This window comes from Phalangium opilio, unplaced genomic scaffold (assembly GCF_054372755.1).
Source record: "Phalangium opilio isolate 3A_F unplaced genomic scaffold, DU_Popi_V2 ptg000022l_1, whole genome shotgun sequence".
Taxonomy (NCBI): Eukaryota; Metazoa; Arthropoda; class Arachnida; order Opiliones; family Phalangiidae; genus Phalangium; species Phalangium opilio.
This window is the reverse complement of record NW_028324154.1, coordinates 5,526,382-5,544,801: the sequence shown is the minus strand read 5'-3', so window position 1 is coordinate 5,544,801 and position 18,420 is coordinate 5,526,382. Positions and strand designations below refer to the sequence as shown.

At 45.7% G+C, this 18,420-nt stretch overlaps 2 protein-coding genes across 2 annotated transcripts; both read left to right on the top strand.

Moving 5' to 3' along the window:
- Positions 1-360: 360 nt before the first annotated feature.
- Positions 361-3,956, top strand: LOC149696147 (uncharacterized). The gene is made up of 6 exons (XM_089867412.1): positions 361-390; positions 1,346-1,522; positions 1,592-1,696; positions 2,201-2,332; positions 2,418-3,291; positions 3,791-3,956. The coding sequence occupies exons 1-6, from the start codon at positions 361-363 to the stop codon at positions 3,949-3,951; spliced, it is 1,479 nt and encodes a 492-aa protein (XP_089723538.1). The 3' UTR covers positions 3,952-3,956.
- On the top strand, positions 3,952-5,369 carry LOC149696146 (uncharacterized; the record flags this gene model as incomplete). Its single annotated transcript, XM_089867411.1, has 2 exons — positions 3,952-4,168; positions 4,262-5,369. Coding segments are annotated over 2 exons (1,053 nt in total), but the record flags the coding sequence as incomplete, so codon positions are not given.
- Between the last annotated feature and the right edge of the window lie 13,051 nt (positions 5,370-18,420).

Genomic DNA, 18,420 nt, shown 5'->3' with positions numbered 1-18,420 from the left:
TAAATTTTACCCCACAATTTTCTGCCGAAGCTCACTATTTGACCCCGAAAAGCCAAAGCCGAAAGTCGTTAAAATGTTTTAGCAGACGACGCATAGGAGGATTCCCACTATTTTAGAATTTGGGGTAATTCAGTAAAAGTTGAGCAAAAATAAATTTAGGGTTAAATAGTGTTTCTCTTAAAAGTGTTCCTAAAGTCACCTAACTTCATATCAGCCCTGCCCCTAACCTGACTGGTAAGTGAGAAAGTATATTAGTCACGCTAAGTCTTTGTTTATGGCCATATTTTTGTTATTATTAAAATGTTTCGTATGTTATCTTAACAGGAAGACTGTACGAAGAGTGATGGATCTGGTTAAAGAATGTCGTGTTATGGTCGAACGTTTAAGTTGGTAAGTGATGAATATAATGCAACTTGGATGTCAACAAGGCATGTAACGGATCTAAACCTTAACCTATAACCTTCCCTCCTTTTCCAATATATTACTAAAGTGGATATGTTTTAACCCCTAAATATTGCTACTTTTTCCAAATTATTGTTAATAGGGTCTTTGCGCGTGACGTCAAGTTAGTTACCTACCCCCTTTCCTCTCCCCTTGCCGGCTGCCCGCTCTGGCCACGTTAGGACGCCATGTTGACATCCCCTGAAAACCGGTTTTCGCCCCTATTTCTTCTCCCTTTTTACTCTCGCGGAAACACCCTATTAGCTTGTTTAAACAATAGTGTTAATTTAGTTTCATTCTACCTCCAAAAGACTAAGAGGCGCACATTTAGCCACTCGTGTAACTTTGTAAGATGTCCTCGCTATAGTGAGATTTAGTTCTGCATGTGAGATTTAGGATCTACCCTCGTAGTTGAATATTGCATATCTGAATAGGGACTTGGCAGTACGACGTCATGCAACGTCACGCTACCTTCCACTAGGAGGAGGGGCTTATATAGCTTTCATTCTGTAAAAAAAACACCATAATGGCGCTGGGGCGGAGTTAAGCCCGAATTGCCAAGTCCATATTATCAAAAGCGGATAGATGATAGTGAATCCGCTTTTGCTACTATCTTACTAAAAAAGTATCAAAGACGGCCTCTTAAGTCTTAACAAGGAATGAAACGTTGTGTTCATAAAATGGGGTTGAGGAATAGAGCTATCTTAGTTGTGACGTCAGTACCTAAGTAAAACGTCACACGATTGACTTTGGCAGTGGGCGGGCATGTTTGGTACTTCTTAAATTTTATGGGAAAATAGCGTGGGTGACGTCACACTAAGGTTTCTGAGATATCTCTTGAACAAAATTGCAGCGTTAATTATCACAATCTTTTGAACTATAAGCTTTGCCATTTTTTTCTTAGGTTTTTATAGCGAAAGGTACAATGTATAGGAAAACGTTTCTTGTTATTTGTTCTTATTTGATTTACCTTCATTTTGGAAAATTATTTCGTTTTAGGGAAGATTTACAATTCCGCAAACTCTCTTCACAAAATTCCGAAATGAGCTTAGTAAATCTTCAAAGGGTGGCGATTAAAGAGGTATTTAAGAAATTATTGCAATATTCCTTGTTTTAGGCAAACTGAAAGTTATTGAAACTTCGTTTTTAGGAAATGAAAGATGAGGAAAATTGTAACTATGATCACTTGAGCAAAGATGATCTTATCCATGTAGTGAAAGCAAGGGATGATCGAGTCAGGACACTGGAAGCCGAGGTATTTTTCAAAGCATAGGGGAGCTTTTTTTAGTAGTGTGAAATTAAGCACCAAAATATGAGACCCTTTTGGGATCATAGCCAATTTTACATGCACAGGATTAAGTTGTCAAATCTGCTCTCTTAATTAAAGGCTCTGTAAAGTAGTCTTTCCTTCTAGCAAAAGCGGCGGGGGAGGGGGACTCGGACTCTCGGGGGTGACGAATGAGGGGGTCTAGTTACTTTTTAAAAACAAAATTCAACGGTCTGCCAACAACTTAACAGTCCCTTTAAAGTAGGACCAAACTCTATGGGTCGGTGAATAATTATGGTTATTGGTGGAAACACCAATCACGATGGACTCTTATCTAAGGGGTTTGGGAACGCATCCGTTGTTATTAACCAAGAGACTGATCCCCCTTCTTCTGTGTCATTGGTTTCCCCTTTTTCTCGCTTGCCCCTTCAAAATACGTTCAGCCAAAGAAAGTCCCAAGATTGTTTTGTAATGGAATCTCATTTTGTTTAGTGTAATGTCTTAATTTCAAACTTGCAAAAAGAGAGAGTGAAAACAACATTAACGATTAATAAGCAAATAGACGATATTGAAAGACTCAATAGGGTCATTAAAGACTTGGAAAGGAGAATCAAAGACCTGATGGTATGGAACATCCTTCACTTTCATAGTCGATGGAAAAATGAATTATTTTAAGAATGAGCGTTATTGTTAATTGTTTTAAAAATAGGAGAAAAGTGGATTACACCAATTTCCAAATGATGAATTAGTGAAAACTGAACCCGTTGAAAATGATTTGGGAAATAATGTCCGGGTTTTATCCCTTCCTATTACCAGGCACAATGTCCAAGGCATTCTGTGTAAAGAAAATATTAGTCAAGAATCACGTGTTTCAGGGGTTGGCAATACAAACACCAAAAATAAAATTACCTTGGAAAAAAGTGAAAATATGGGGCTTATAACGCGAAATACGAATCCGTGTCTCCCTAAATTGAACTACAGTGACAGTTTGCCTCTATGTGCGCCTTCACCTAACCTTCAGATCGAAAACAAAATTGAAATGCCTCCTGAAACAACGACGGAAAGCGATTCGCCACGAGAACCTCTTGAAAACAGTATTGACATTAATGATTCTTATCGTAAATCGCAAAGTGTCTTGACAGAGTTAGAAATTGAGGATAATACAAATCGGTCGCAGAAATTTCGTGTTCCTGAATTGAATGTTGAAACCGAGAAACATTCGCATCTTTCTCTCGACGCAAATGTCGAAAGCGATTCACTAGAATTAGACGTAGAAAACGATCTTGATGATAGCCAATGCAGAATCGCCTTGACAGACGCAAAGAAAACTGATAATAGACAACATCAAGCTATGGAACTGTTTGTAGATCCGAGCTCATTGAGTGTGCCAGTGTATGTTCCTAAACAAGAACTTTGCCCAAATGAACTATCAGAATTGACTTCCGTCTCTATGGAAAGTGATTTACCCGAAGTTCCAATTGAAGTTGAAAATAATAGTTTGGTTTCCAACTCGGAGACATTTGAAGATGTCGCACCAAATATTACAGAAGGTAAAACCTCATCGCCTCGTTCGGGAATTGCACGTAAGTCATTTTATACTTTTATAGTGTTGAGTACCTAGATTGAGAAGTCATATTTCTAAGCAACTATTTCCGCCTTCTTGGTATTAAGTCTAATTTTGAAGGCTACACAGCCCAAAAAATTTATTTATATCCTATGTGTAACATATTTAAATGTGTTGGACAAAACGTTCACGCTTTTTATGTTATTTTTAAGATTATACATAACGTATATTTGAATTGTAGCACTTAACGACCTGGTTTCGAGCCAAGGTTTTTCCCCATTTAAGATGATCTTCATACCCTTTTTGTTGAAATGATCGTTCACTCATCGGCTAACGCCTTTGATCAACACACCTTTTTTCTCCGTAACACCATGAATTCATTTACTAAATTTAGTAAATGAATTCATGGTAACACTGCGTTTTCGTACGCACTACCTTTTTTATGAAGTTCGCTTGAATGTTATTGTATTTTGATACTAAATTATAAATGATGTTTGTGGTTTTTATATTTTCTGTAGGGTTCAAATATTCAACTGAATATAAAAAGGGCCTAAAACGTCGCATTAAAAAGATTAAAGAACGAAAACGCTTCAAATGTGATCAGTGTGACTATTCATGCAAGTATAAGTTTGATTTGATCAAACATCAACGCATTCATAGCGGTGACAAACCGTTTTAATGTGATCAGTGCGAATACGCCAGCACTAACAAGAGTGGTTTAACCATACATCATCGCGTGCATAGCGGTGAAAAATCCTACAAATGTGATCGGTGTGAATATGCAAGCAATCATAAGGATCTTTTAATCGCACATTATCACATTCACAGTGGTGAAAAACCGTTCAAATGTGATCGGTGTGAATATGCATTCACGCAGAAGAGTTCTGTGACCAATCATCAACGCATTCACAGTGGTGTAAAACTCCACAAATGTGATCAGTGTAAATATGCCAGCACTATAAAAAAAGCAATTTAATCATACATCATACATCAACTCATTCACAGTGGTGAAAAACCGTTCAAATGTAATCAGTGTGGCTATGCATTCACGCATAAGAGTTCTTTGACCAATCATCAACGTATTCACAGTGGTGAAAAACCGTTCAAATGTGATCAGTGTGGCTATGCATTCACGCAGAAGAGTTCTTTAACCAATCATCAACGCATTCACAGTGGTGAAAAACCGTTCAAATGTGATCAGTGTGGCTATGCATTCACGCAGAAGAGTTCTTTGACCAATCATCAACACATTCACAGTGGTGAAAAACCGTTCAAATGTGATCAGTGTGGCTATGCATTCACGCATAAGAGTGGTTTAATCATACATCAACGCATTCACAGTGGTGAAAAACCCTTCAAATGTGATCAGTGTGACTATGCTAGCAATCGTAAGAATCTTTTAATCGCACATTATCACATTCACAATGGTGAAAAACCTTTTACGTGTGATCAGTGTGACTACGCGTGCACGCGGAAGAGTTCTTTGAACATTCATCAACGCAATCACAGTGGTGAAAAACCCTTCAAATGTGATCAGTGCGACTATAAATTTACGCTGAAGAGTAATCTGACCGTACATAAACGTAGAAGACACGATTGTACAAATAGGCGTAAATTTATCAGACACAAACGCATTCACAGTGGTGAAAAACTCTTGAAATGCGATCAGTGTGAAAATAAATCTACGCTTAAGTGTCATTTGAACAGACACAAACGCACTCACAGTGGTGAAAAACCCTTCGAATGTGATCAGTGTGATTGTAAATTTACGCAGAAGAGTAATAATATGACAAAACATAAACGTAGAAGACACATGCATGAATAGATGGATTTACATTTTAAATGTGTTGGACAAGAATCGTATTTCATCCTCTTCTGAAATCAATGGGCCCAAACTGTGTCGCCATTTTCAGAACCAATTTGAATTGAACTGAGTTTTGTTTTCAAATCCTTTAAAACAATATAACAATAATGTTACTTTTCATAGTTAAAGGGATATAATTACATTTGGCTTTTTTTCCCTTTCCTTCCCAACAGTTTAAAAAATTTAAAATATGTATGTATATGCATATAGTCCTATATACACTTTTTTAAAAATACAATTTTTGTTAATTTAGCGTTATCTAGATTTAAGACAAAATCTGTGTTTAAAAATAATATTATGTTGTGCAAATGTAAAGTTGATTCACTAAATTAGATAGAAATACCAGCAAGTGCATAGCAAAATTTAAAAAAAATACTCGGCGACTAACGAGGTGGTGTATTTTGAAATATAGGAGCTTCTAAATGTTAACTATTCGCCGATGTTAGGGTAAACTATTCGCCGCCGATGTTAGGGTAAACTATTCGCCGCCGATGTTAGGGTAAACTATTCGCCGCCGATGTTAGGGTAAACCATTCGCCGCCGATGTTAGGGTAAACCATTCGCCGCCGATGTTAGGGTATCCAAAAACTTGACCTGTTTCGTATCAAAGAAATGAAAATTTGCGAGGAAGGGGTGGGGGGGGGGTGGAATTTCAGTGTCAACATGAACCAGGCCAAAATTCCAGTTGAGAAACGAACAACGTGTGTTCACATTTGTAGCTTATTGATAAAGACCTAATCACGTGGTGTTATGCCATCGATCGTTAAAGAGTGCACTTTATATCAGCATTCAAAATCGTTGGCTTATCAAATATTTATGTGTCGAGAAATTTATGTTGTTGAAGACATGAGGGGCCAGTCACTCAGCTCAATCAGTGTTCCTTTGGACACAAACACTGAGCAGAGAGAATTTAGAAGAGGAGTGGAAGGCCCTTTGACTCTATTAAACGTGATGACGCCCAAACAAGAGGTCGCGTTGAGCTTTTTGGGGTAGGCGAGTTTCCGGTCACATGTTCTAAAATTTCTCTGTTACAAACGCATCATACCGGAAGTTAGAGGACTGCAAAGGCTTTGGGAAAACTCCAACTCCATAGAAAGCCAAGGGACTCCCTCATTTTTGGTCGGAGTTGGAGTTGGGTAAAATAAATAATTTGGCTTTGGGTGGCTTTGGGAATATTATCTCTGAAATGGAACGGAGTCGGAAGGGAGTGGCAATATTTCGAAAACTTATACGGGAGTCGGTCGGGACTGGATTATTGTTGGATTCAGGTGGCTTTGGCTGGCGTTGGCATTTATAGTATCCAAATGGAGTTGGTGGCATTAAGAGCCAGCCTTATTTTATTCAACTGGAGTTGGGTGGCATTAGTGATATTAGTCAATTTTTCCTCTTTGAATTTCCCACGCGGTTGTTTTGGCGCAAGCGGGATGCATGAAGTTCAACCCCACACAGACTGGTACAGCCGTCCCTCCGCAAAAAAATCAAAATCATTGCTGTGCGAGAGAAAACGAAACTAAAACTATTTGTTCTTTTTAAGTTAGAGAGTCATAAATTTTTCCGTCGCCTTAGATTAAACGTAAAAAGGAAAACTACAATTATAAACAATGTTCGAGTTTATAATAGAAATAATTGAAAAAATGCAGTGGGATAACGTTGGAAAACCTGCATAATATATAAGTTCATAATATACCACACGGCCGGCTGGGAAACGTTGGGGTAAATATAAATGAAAATTGGTTAGGTTAAATGCTTTTGTGTTTGGAGTTAGAAAGTTTGTTGGAGCTCTCATTGGCATTGGCAGAGATGGGAAAATTTGTCGGATATCTCATTAGTTTGGTCAAGGATGGCTTTGGCAGGGTTTAGAAAACTTGTCGCATATCTCATTGGCTTTGGCAGGGATTAATAGAAAACTTGTCGGATTTCTCATTGGCTTTGGCAGGGATTGGAAAAATTGTTAAATTTCACATTGGCTTCGGCAGGGATTGGAAATATTATTAAATTTATCAATTGGCTTTGGTAGGGATTGGAAAGATTTTTAAATCTGTCAATCGGCTTTGGCAGGGATTGGAATTCGTGTGAAACTTCAAAATTGGCTTTGGCAGAGACTCAAAAATGAAATGAACTTTAGTGTGGCGTTAGGGAGGAGTTGAAAATATAGCAATGGCGTTAGGGTGGCTGTGGCGTTTGTGAAAATTTTACCATTGGAGTTGGCAGGCTTTGGGAATGACTTTTTTCAGTTTGCAGCCCTCTACCGGAAGTCGACCTGCCTAGATAACGTTTAGCAGACGACGTTGCGCTACATTCCAAACCACCCTTTCCACTCCCCTTCTAAATTCTTTCTGGACTGAGTGGAAACACTCATACCTATAACGTTATGGCGCACTTAGCAATCGCCTATTCCGAAGCGATGTACACTGGGACACTTAGTCTTTTAGTGCCGCAGCTCGCCCATCATAATTTCCACTCCATATCTTACCTTTTATCTACCAGCTTTGACTATACTAAACGGATTACACGTAATCTTTAAAAGCGCTGCCCTTGACAGCGCTAAAATGACCACGCTTAATTCTTAATTGGTGTACAGAGAGATTGAGAGTGATTAGCCCCTCGGGAGGACATTACTTTAGGTTTAACTGTGGTTGAAGCGGATTTCTGTTCCCTTAAGAAAACCCATATGACAATAGTAAACATCAATTTTAATATTGTTTATTTTAAAATTAATTCTTTAAGAACAAGTCTAAAGCTTATCCTTGCGCTTGCAATTGCGCTTGATAACTATCAATGACATCTTTGATCATTTTCTGATTTCCCTCATTAAGAGTTTTGAATTCTTCTTGCATCTTTTTATAATCGAAGCCCTGACCTTTGATTTGCACATCAGCTCACTTTTTCTGCCATTGTTCTTGTTGCACTTGCCAGTCTTCTTGCAGTTTCTTAAGCTTTTCATTAGTTTCCTCCAAAACCTTATTCGGGTCAAATTCTGCCGCAATTAGGTGTAATAATAAAAACGCTAAGCAACAATATTTCATTGTAATATTCGATGTTATAACTGCGAATTTAAAACTAATATGAAATTTATGATTTTTATATAACGATATCATTGACGTCACAAGCTTTCCACAAGCCAAAATTCTTGGAAAATGTAACAAAGGTTGTCATTTAATCTAGGTAGTACAATAGGGGCAACTGTTTAAATAAGTACAATTTTTCAAAACTTTTTTTTATTAGTTTTATATAACGGTACCTGAAGTAGATCAAGACGAAGATCTCAAAATCAAATTATTAGATACATAAATTAATCCTGGGCTAGAAGACATCAACCTGACTCCCCATTGAGCCTAACCGTACCAAACCTAACTTATCCTAAGACTAAGACATTATTAATACCATAAGCTCATAAGATATGTTCCATAAGTTTGTCCCTGGTTGCTGAGAGCTTGTCGTGAAGTGACGTAGGTCATAGTAGATTCTCGTAAAGCGACGGCTGGTGAGGCGCTTTCAAAGGCTTAGTACAGACTAAATATGAAGATGGACTACAAAACCGAGTGTAGTCAATTCTCGCTTCCGTCGTTCTTGAACTAGCTCTTGGTAAATATCTAGCATTACGAAGTATAGGTAGTGTCATGCTTATGGAACATATCTTATATCCGTATGTTAATACTATGGGGGGGTCGGGTTGCAGTCTTATCCCTAAGCCTAACTTATCCCCGATTATTTTGTAACTGGGCTTCTATCTCCATTTTCCTCTTCTCCAACTCCCTCTGAACTTTCTCTTGTTGACGTTGCATCATTTCCATTTGTCTCCTTGCCTCCTCCTGACTTTCCCTGATTTGATGTTCCATGTTACGTTTCAAATTCTCTTGGTCCCTTTGCGCGGCCTCCATTTGCTTTTGTTGGAGTCGTTCCATGTCAGCTCTTAACCTTTGACCTTCTCTCATCTTGGCCTCCCTTTCTTGTTGCATACGACGCATCTCCTGCTCCAAATTGTGACGCTGTGTCCTCGTCGCTTCTTCTTGCTGTCACCGTAGTTTGTCCATGTTCATGTTGAAGTTTTCTTTCTGCATGCGTAAGTCTTGTTCAAGTTCGCGTTTCGCACCTTCCCAATCAGTGGCAGTTGAAAACGTGTTGGTTTTTGATTGGCTGATGGATGTATCGCCATGATGAACATTATGCACGTGGTGTACGTGAATGTCATCAGTCTTTCCATAGTCATGGTGAATGTGAATCTCCTTTGACTCTAAGGCCACCAATACCGCGAAGTATAGCACTATTCTAATCTGTTCCTTATTGTCCTTGGTTGCGGCATCAGTTCCCGGATTGGTTAGCTTGTACTTGTTCAAATACTCTTCTAATTTCTTATGGAATTCATCCATTTCTTTTTGCCATACGGCACCCAAGTCTTTCTGCAACTTTTCATGATCTTCCGCGACTTGTTTCCGCAATTCGTCTAGCTCACCTTTGAATTTCTCCCGTATTTGATTGTTTTCAGACTGTTGGGCAGATATTTTAGCAACTTCCGCTTTAAGTTGGATTTTAAGGTTGAATTCTTCCTGTCGTTTTTGAAATTCGTGGTAAACGCCGGGTGTGGATAGCGTGAAAGTAATTATGTAGCATAATATTAATGAAAATAAAAAGGAACGCATGTTGAGTGAACTTGAACGGAGATGGGAACCGTATTCTAAAAGAACGAGGTGGAATCTTTAATTTGAAATATTTGTGAAGCAATATTTACTCATATGTTCTTATGACGTCAGTACACCTTTTAGTCTATTTGCCTAGAGCTTTATTCTTCGATGTTGAAATTTTTGAAGAATCATCATGAAGGCATATTTTCGAGGCCCCTGGAAATAATTTGCCTTTACGTTTAATTATAAACTCTTTTTCAAGCCATATTTAATAATTTATTCTACTATAGAGAGAACAAATAGACTAACCTCTTGGGTTAATTAAATACTGTTCATTTAGAGAATAAAACTAGTTTAAATTAATATTTTCTTTAATTGCAATGTTTAGTATAGTTCATTTTATTTTTACTGTATATTTACTGTTTTACCCAATATGTTCGAATTTCGCGCCTTTTCATAAACTAATAGGTTTATGCAGTTTCGTGTTCCCACTTAAAAAATGCCTTTTTTAGGTTAATTTCAGGTTTTTTGTAACTAAATATAAGTTGTAAGGCGGGAGGGTAGTTTAGTTAGGTTGTTTTTTTCTCCTCCTTCGACCACTAGTGCTTAGCCGCGAGGCCTTGAGCACCAGGAAGAGTATGTAGAGAGGCGTCGGAATCGTCTCAGCGGGCACGATCGATGCCCAGCGAGACAAGTGCCGCACATGTGACGCGGACCGCGGCGACGTGGCCAGCGGTGGTTAATGAAAGGAGTCCGTCGAGGGTGACCGGGCGGGCCGACGAACGGAGAAGGGAGCGGACCGGTGCGGTCGACGAAGACGTTTGCGGGCAGGCCAGCAGGAGGTGAGCAGCGTCAGCCAAAGTCCCGCAAAGTGGGACAGAGAGCATCTGCCACGAGTCCGAAGCGGTGGAGCACCGCCGGAGTGGGGACGCGGTCACAGTGGAGGCGGGCCAGCAGGGTTTTCCCGTGCCGACCAAGGCGTAGGGCATGGAGCGCATGGCTACCAGGAGACGGGCGGTGACGGTATAGGAGTCGGCCGCCAGGATCCGCGGACCAGGTGGAAGCCCAGGTGCGGAGGGCGGCAGACCGAAGGACGAGGTTGACCTCGGACGCGGAATAGGGAAAGGAGGCCGTGATTGCCGGGGGCCGGGCAGCGAGAGACTGTAGGGCGAGTCGGTCGGCGCGTTCGTTGCCCGGAATTCCCACATGGCTGGGGGTCCAGAGGAAGCGGACCGTGCGGCGGGCGCGAGTCAGGAGGCCGATGATGTCGAGGACCAAGGGGTCCAGAGCACGGGAGGAAGCCAGGAGCGCGAGGGCTGACTGAGAGTCCGAACAGAAGAGGAGAGGGAGGGGGCTGGACCGAAGGCCCATCTCCACTGTCTGGCAGATGGCGAAGAGCTCGACGCGGCAAATACAGTGGCCGGGGCAAACCGAAAACGTGACGGGAGGGAGGGGAGCCGGGGGAATGACCGCGCCGCCGGACGCGGCGGCCCCGGGGTCGAGCGAGCCGTCCGTGAAGAGGACAAAGTGGTCCGGGGAGAGGGCGCGGAACTGTTCTTCGAAGCGGAGCGCGAGTTCAGCCGAGGGATAGGCCGCACGCGGGCGAGGGAGCCAGTTAGTGTGGGCAGTGTAGGGGCGAGGCAAGTGGGCAAGGCGCGTGGGCGGTTCCGGGTGACTGCGGAGTTCGTCCAGTAACCACGAGAGGTTGTGAGTGGCGTACAGGAGGCCCGCGGCTCGAAGGACGGGCGGTCGTAGGCCGGGAGCCGAGGCCCCCACGGAGAAGGCGTGTCGGAACGCCGAAGCGGGCGGTGCGGAGTAGCACCGAGCAAGAAATTGGCCGGCCAGCAGCGATTGCCGGATCGACAGGGGCATCACGTTTGCCTCGGAGTGCATGGCGGCAATGGCGGTGGAGGGCGGGACCCCTAGGATGATCCGTAGGGCAGCCCGTTCTAAGATGTCTAGGCGGCGGAGGAGGCGCGGGGATGCGGAAGCGAGGAAAGGAGCCCCGTAATCGAATAGACTACGAATAAGTTGTTGGTAAAGCCAAGGAGCAGATGACAAAGGAGTCTCGGACGCTAGCTTCCACAATATAGAGGGCAATGGCACCCGCGTACGTCACAGCTGTAGCGGTATCGTTTGCCATAGAGGCGCTATCAGACATTATAGCAGACGATGTTTTTGGTGGACTATATCTGGCACCAAAGTCTGCTGGGAATTTTTTTTTGTAATAACGGACTAACGGTGGATACTGAGGTTCGTCTTATCCGATCGCGACATAAATATACACAATATAATTACTTTATTCAAACAGCTGTAACCGTTGGTATTAAGATAAAAGAAACTACATTTTGTGACTTCAACCTATTAAATAGTCAAATTAAGTCCAAACTAGCAGAGAAACCCAGGTAAGCCAAGGCTTAAAAAAACTAATGGAGGGATCTCTTTGAAATTTTAACCACATATTAAGGGTCCAAATTTTAGTTCAGTAGATTTTTTTCAAAACAATTAATACAATACAAAAAAAACTACATCCAAACAAAAAACCCTCCTTATACATTAGGAGCAGTATGAAGTCTCTTATCTAAGAGAGCTACCGCTCTCATAGAATTAACAATCTGTGCCCACTGGAATGATTGGGGTCGGGTTTTCAAAAGATAAAAGCAAGGTTTTAAAAGATGCCGAAACACAATGTTATATATGTGTTTTAGGGCCAAAATATTCCGTATTTCTTTTGAATTAATTGACTGCTACAAGAGGTTGGAAACGAAATCACTGTCTCTTACTTTTTGGGTTTTAAAAGATCGTGAGTGATTTCTTTACCCAACCTCTTGTAGCTATCATTTAATTCAAGAAGAAATTTAGAAAAAATTGGCACTGAAACACGTTTTAGTTTTTTAATAGTGTACATATGTTACTCGCTGGGTTTTTCATTATCAATTTTAGTCCCAAAAAAGATTAAAAAGCCGTTGAAATCCATTTTTTAACTCTAATACTCGCTAAGCCTAGGCTAATTATAAGCAGACGATACGTATTTTTAAAGAGAGGCTCCAGACGCGATTTCCCAGATCTCCTTTCGAGACTTTGCAGCCACGCTATTGGTTGGAAAATAGAGCTCAAATTTACTACGAGTGGTGGCACTGGCGTAATGATTTTGGTTAATAACCGTGACGTTCGCGGATCCCATTGCCCTCTACATTATGGAAGCTAGCGTCCGAGACTCCTTTGTCATCTGCTCCTGGTAAAGCATACGGAGGGAGGAGCGATCGGCCCCCCACGTTTGACCAGCGAGGCATCGGAGGAGGTTGAGGCGGCGAGAGCCCTCGGCACATAAGTGGGTAATATGAGGGCCCCAGGACAGGCAATGGTCAAAGATGATGCCCAGATAGCGGATGGTGACTACCTCCTCGAGGAGGGTTCCGTCAAGCCAAAGGGAAACTGAAGGGTGGGTGGCGGGGTCCCGCGAGACGGTGAGTACCTTGCACTTGCTGGCATTGAACGTAAGGCCCCAGAGCAACGCATAGGCATGGGCTTCATGTACCGCGACTTGGAGGGCCGCTTCGGTTTCTGCGGCCGACGGGCCCGACGCGTGTAACGCAAGGTCGTCCGCGAAAGCGCTGTCCGTGACGCCATTGGCGGGGGAGAAGCAAAGGTCGGCGAGGAATAGCGTGAACAAGAGGGGGCTCAGGACGCTGCCCTGGGGAACACCGCGGGCCGTGTATCGGGAAGAGGAGAGGTGCGTGTTGACCTTGACCGACACACGGCGGTGGTACAGGTAGTCTCGCAGCCACAGGAGGAGCCGGCCTTCAAGGCCATAGTTGCGTAATTTGCAGAGGAGGGCGTCAGGGTGGACCGAACCGAACGCGTTTTGCAAGTCTAGGAAAACCATGCAGCAATGGTGGCCGCGGCGTAGGACGGACTCCGCGGCGGTCACAAAGTCGGCAATATTGTCCAAAGTGGACCGGTTATAATTATTATTATTGTTGAGGAGGGTACGCGCCCTAGCACCGATGCCAAAGGCATATTGTGCATCCTCATATTCAGGCCTTGAATAGGCCCGTAGCTGCAGCGTAGCGAAGAATTCGCTCCACCGTAATAGAGGAGACCCTCGAGGGTTCCAAAGTATGTGAATCTAAATTTTCGAGTCTAAGCGAGGCGAAGCAGTCGCACTCGCAAAGTACGTGAGCGGATGTTTCTTCCTTCTCCTGGCACGACCTACAGAGAGGGTCGTCGGCAAAACCCATCAGATGGAGGTGCCTATTAAGCCGACAGTGCCCGGTCAAAAGATCGGTGGCCAGCCTAATATCCCATCTGCTGAGCGAAATTAGGTCTCTGGCACGAGACCTGCAGGGACCATTGACAAAAAGTTTAGTCTGTCTCTGGCCCTCCATGTTATGCCAGAGCTGGTTTTGTATGACAGTCAACCTGTCATGCAGACACCGTTTGACGTGCCTGTAGGGGATGGGGACGGCCGGCTCCGGCCCCAAGAGCTTGGCCTCCGCACCCCTTTTTGCAAATCTATCGGCTTGCTCATTGCCATGATATCCGCTATGCCCTGGCACCCAGTACAACAGAACCCTGTTGCAGGATGCCAGTCGTAAGCGACGGCTCAAGTGCGGCGTACTCCCGAAAGAGCTTCGTATGGCTGTAATCCCAAAGTCTTGGAACCCAGCAGCCACTAATGTTGAGCCTGTAGGCTCCCATGACAGCCTCCTCCTCAATGAAGAGATGAAGAGGAAGCATGTCAAGGAGCACCTCCAGGGAAGCAATTGGGGTCGATCTCATGGCCCCCGTAACACCAACGCAGGCAAGCTGTTGAAGCTTGCGCAGGGCAGCCTGCACCGTCTTAAGCCGGACCCTTGTCCACCAGACAAGTGCCCCGTAAGATAGTATGGGTCTGATGATCCCAGTATAGAGCCAGTGTACAGCCTTGGGGTTGAGGCCCCAAGTCTGGCCGACAGAGCTCCTGGTCCTCCAGAAGAGCATCTTGGCCTTCTTAATACACCGATCAAGATGCGGCTTCCATGTGAGTCTGCAATCAAAGGTCACCCCCAGGTATTTCACCTCGGAGGACTTTGTTAGGACCTGGCCAAAGAAAGAGATATCATTGAACAGGTCCTTAGTATTCTTCCTCGTAAAAGGAACAAGGACAGTTTTATCAGGATTAACGGTGAGGTTAACCGCCTGACACCATTGCTCCACGCTAGAGAGAGCAGATCTCATAAGCGCGGTAACAGTATCCGGGAACTTCCCGGTAAAGAATATCGCTACATCGTCCGCATACCCGAAGCAGCTACAGCCCCCAGCACCCCCGAGCCTCCCCAAGAGTTCGTCCACCACCAGGCACCACAACAGGGGGGAGAGCACCCCACCCTGAGGGCAGCCCCTGCTGGTAGTCACCCCTAGAGAGTCCCCAAGGAGGGACGCCGACACCTCGCGGTCGGTAAGCATGGACTTGATCCAGCGGCCAAGAGTGTCGCTGATGCCAAATCTCTTGACAGCTTCAGTAATAACCGAGCTAGAGACCTTGTCAAAGGCCCCCTCAATATCGAGGAAGACGGCCAGTGAAATTTCCTGAAACTCGAATGCTATATCTAGGCAATTCGTAAGGCCGTGAAGGGCCGCCTCAGTGGATTTGCCTTTTTGGTAGGCAAATTGTGAAGAAGAGAGAGGAGTTACCGAAAGTACCTCGTCTCTAATGTACCTGTCCACCAGCTTCTCCAGAATTTTGAGGAAGAAGGAGGTTAGGCATATGGGCCTAAATGCCTTCGCCTCGAGATAGGAACCCTTCCCGGGCTTGGGAATAAAGATGACCCTAGAGCGTTTCCAGTCACGAGGTATGTGACCGAGAGCAATGCAGAGTCTGTAGATCTTGCAAAGCGGAGAAGCGATGTGGTCTAAGCCCTCCTGCAAAAGCAGAGGGAAGACCCCATCGGGTCCCGGAGACTTGTAGGGCTCAAAACAGTTGACAGTCCACCGAAGCTTGGGAATCGTGACAACCTGTCTGGCTACAAGCCAGTCTTCCCTCTTAGCCCTGTGCAGGACAGGGTAGAGAGAGTCGGGTTTTGTTGGATTGATTAAAGTAGAGTCAGGAAAATGGACCTCCAGCATGTGCTTGAAAGTCTCAGCCCCAGACTTAGTGTACACACCCTCCTGCAGCTTAATAGTGTTAAGCCGATGTGTGTTGTCGTGCGCTAGGATCTTCATGACCCTAGCCGTGGCAGGGACATTGGAGACTTGCTCACAGAAGGTTCGCCAGGAGTCCTTCTTAGCAGCTCTAATGGCCCTGTTGTAGGTGTTAAGGGACTGCCTGTATCCAGCCCAGTCACCCGTGCGCTTGGCTTTGTTAAAGAGCCTTCGCGTGCATTTACGAAGCCGGCTGAGATCCGCGTTCCACCAAGGGACAAGCCTCGAGCGGTTAACGGTCTTAAGTGGGCAGTTCCGGTGGAATGACTCCATAATGGAGCAATGTAAGTCACCAGCAGCCCTATCAAGATCCTTAGGTGAAGTAAGTTTAGGAGTGTGACCCCCTCCGTAGCGTAGGATTAGGTCTTCCCTATAGCCGGCCCAATTGGTCCGTTTTGGATTGCGTATCTCCGTCCCCGCCGGGACAGAGGTAGTCGCGACAGTAAAGCAGATGTGTCTATGATCCGACAGAGACGGCTCATTAGACACATGCCAGTTAGACACGGAAGACACGAGGTTTTCCGTGGCTAGCGTGAGGTCAATGACCTCCCTTCTATTAGAAGTAACAAAAGTAGGTTCATTGTTTTGATTAAGAATATGGAGTTTACAACCAACTAAATATTCTAGTAAATCATCACCTCTCCTGTTGCATTCAGAACTGCCCCACGTGATGTGATGAGCATTGGCGTCGCAGCCAATGATTAGTTTGTACGCTCTCTTTTCACATTGATCGACCAAATTGATCACCTCAATTGTCGGGAGAGAGTCCGCGTCGTGGGCAAAGTATGCAGAGGCAGCCGTGATAGTCAACTAGGCATGCCCAGTGGCCAGGACTAGCTTCACGGCCGCCGTGTCCTGGGACGTGTACAGCGGTAGAGAGATACAGCAAAGATCCCTCCGAACCAGAATACACGCCCTAGGTCTAACAGCAGTTTGGTCATAAAATAGTGACCCCGCCGCGTCAAGACCAAGGATTTTGCCATGGCAAATCCACGGTTCTTGTATGAGGGCCAGATCAAGACCCTCTATAGCAAACCTCCTGCAGAGTACCGCAGAGGCCGCCTTACTATGGTGAAGTGGACCGGTTACGGCGGAACCCAGACTGGTGGGAAGGGAGGATGGCGGAGGTTTCAGCCCACCATTGAAGGCGGGAGTGGACGATCCGTTCAAATAGTTTGCCCAGATTGGCAAGGAGGGCGATGGGGCGGTAGGAAGAGGGGGCGGCAGGAGGCTTGCCCGGTTTGAGGAAGGGGAGGATGATGGCTTCCTTCCAGGAGGAGGGAAAGGTGGCGGAGAGCCATAGGGAGTTGTAAAGGGCCCAGAGGCGACGGAGGAAGGAGTCCGGAAAATGGCGGATGAAGGGGACCCCGAGGGTGTCCGGACCCGGGGCGGAAGGTCGGAGCGACGCGATGGCAGTGAGCAGTTCCTGGTACGTGATGGGGTCGTTGTAGGCATGGGTGGCGTCATCAAGGACCCAACAGCGGTCCCCAGAAAGAGGTGGAGGAGGAGGGGGCAACGGGCATGTGTCCAAGATCGAGTCCCGTAGAAGGGCGCCTACTGTCTCGGGATCGTGGACTGCAGTCGAGCCATGAGTGAGCACGATAGGGCGTGGCGAGGGGCGGGTACCGGAGGAAAACCAGCGAACGCGGTTCCAAACAACCGGGAGTGGAGTTTCGTGGCTCAGGGTACCGCAGTAGGCCCTCCACGAAGCCCGCTTAAGTTGGCGACGGTAAAGCCGGGACTGAGCGAGGGCTCTGTTGTAGGCAAGTGTAGCGGTGAGTGTTTGGGCCCGGAGGGCTTTGCGCCGAAGCGCCGTGATCCGTCGTTGGAGGGTGCGGTAAGCAGCCGTCCACCATGGCGGGGGAAGGGGGCGGCGGGAGCCCTGCGTCGAGCTGGAGGACGGGATGGTGGAAGCGGCCGCGTCAAGTACGTCGGAAGTGAAGGCGGCCACCGAGTCGTCTGCGGGGGCCGGCGTTGCGGCAAGCAGCGCGGTAAACTTGGGCCAGTCAGCGTAGGCAAAGTCCCACCGGATCAAAGGGTCGCGGGGCCCATGGTCGACGGGGCCTGGGAGGCGCAGAAGGAGCAGGAAGTGGTCGCTGCCACCGAGTTCGACGACCGACCAGTCGGCGAGGCCGGCGAGACAAGGGGATGCCAGGGAGAGGTCCAGGACGCTCCCCCCACCGGCAGGTGACGGGCGCGTGATCGAACCATCATTCAGGAGGACGAGGGAGAGGGAAAGGGTGAGCCAGTCGGCCAGACGGCTACCGGCGGGCGTGGTGACAGTGTCCCCAAACGAGGGGTGGCGGCCATTGAAGTCTCCCATGATGAGGAAGGGTGACGGGAGGCTGTCCAGGAGGAGGTCCAGCGCGCGAGCGGAAGCCAAGCCGTGAGGGTCGTAGACGGACGCGACTGAGGTCCAGGAACCGTCCAGGGGAACGCGGTCGGGTCCGCCTCGACGTTTCGGTTGCCATGGTTACGC

Coding starts and splice junctions, on each gene's coding strand:
- LOC149696147 (XM_089867412.1), top strand. CDS start 361: ATGTCGTGTTATGGTCGAACGTTTAAGTTG. Junction 1,697..2,200: donor TCAGGACACTGGAAGCCGAG/GTATTTTTCAAA, acceptor CATTTTGTTTAG/TGTAATGTCTTAATTTCAAA. Junction 3,292..3,790: donor GCCTCGTTCGGGAATTGCAC/GTAAGTCATTTT, acceptor TATTTTCTGTAG/GGTTCAAATATTCAACTGAA.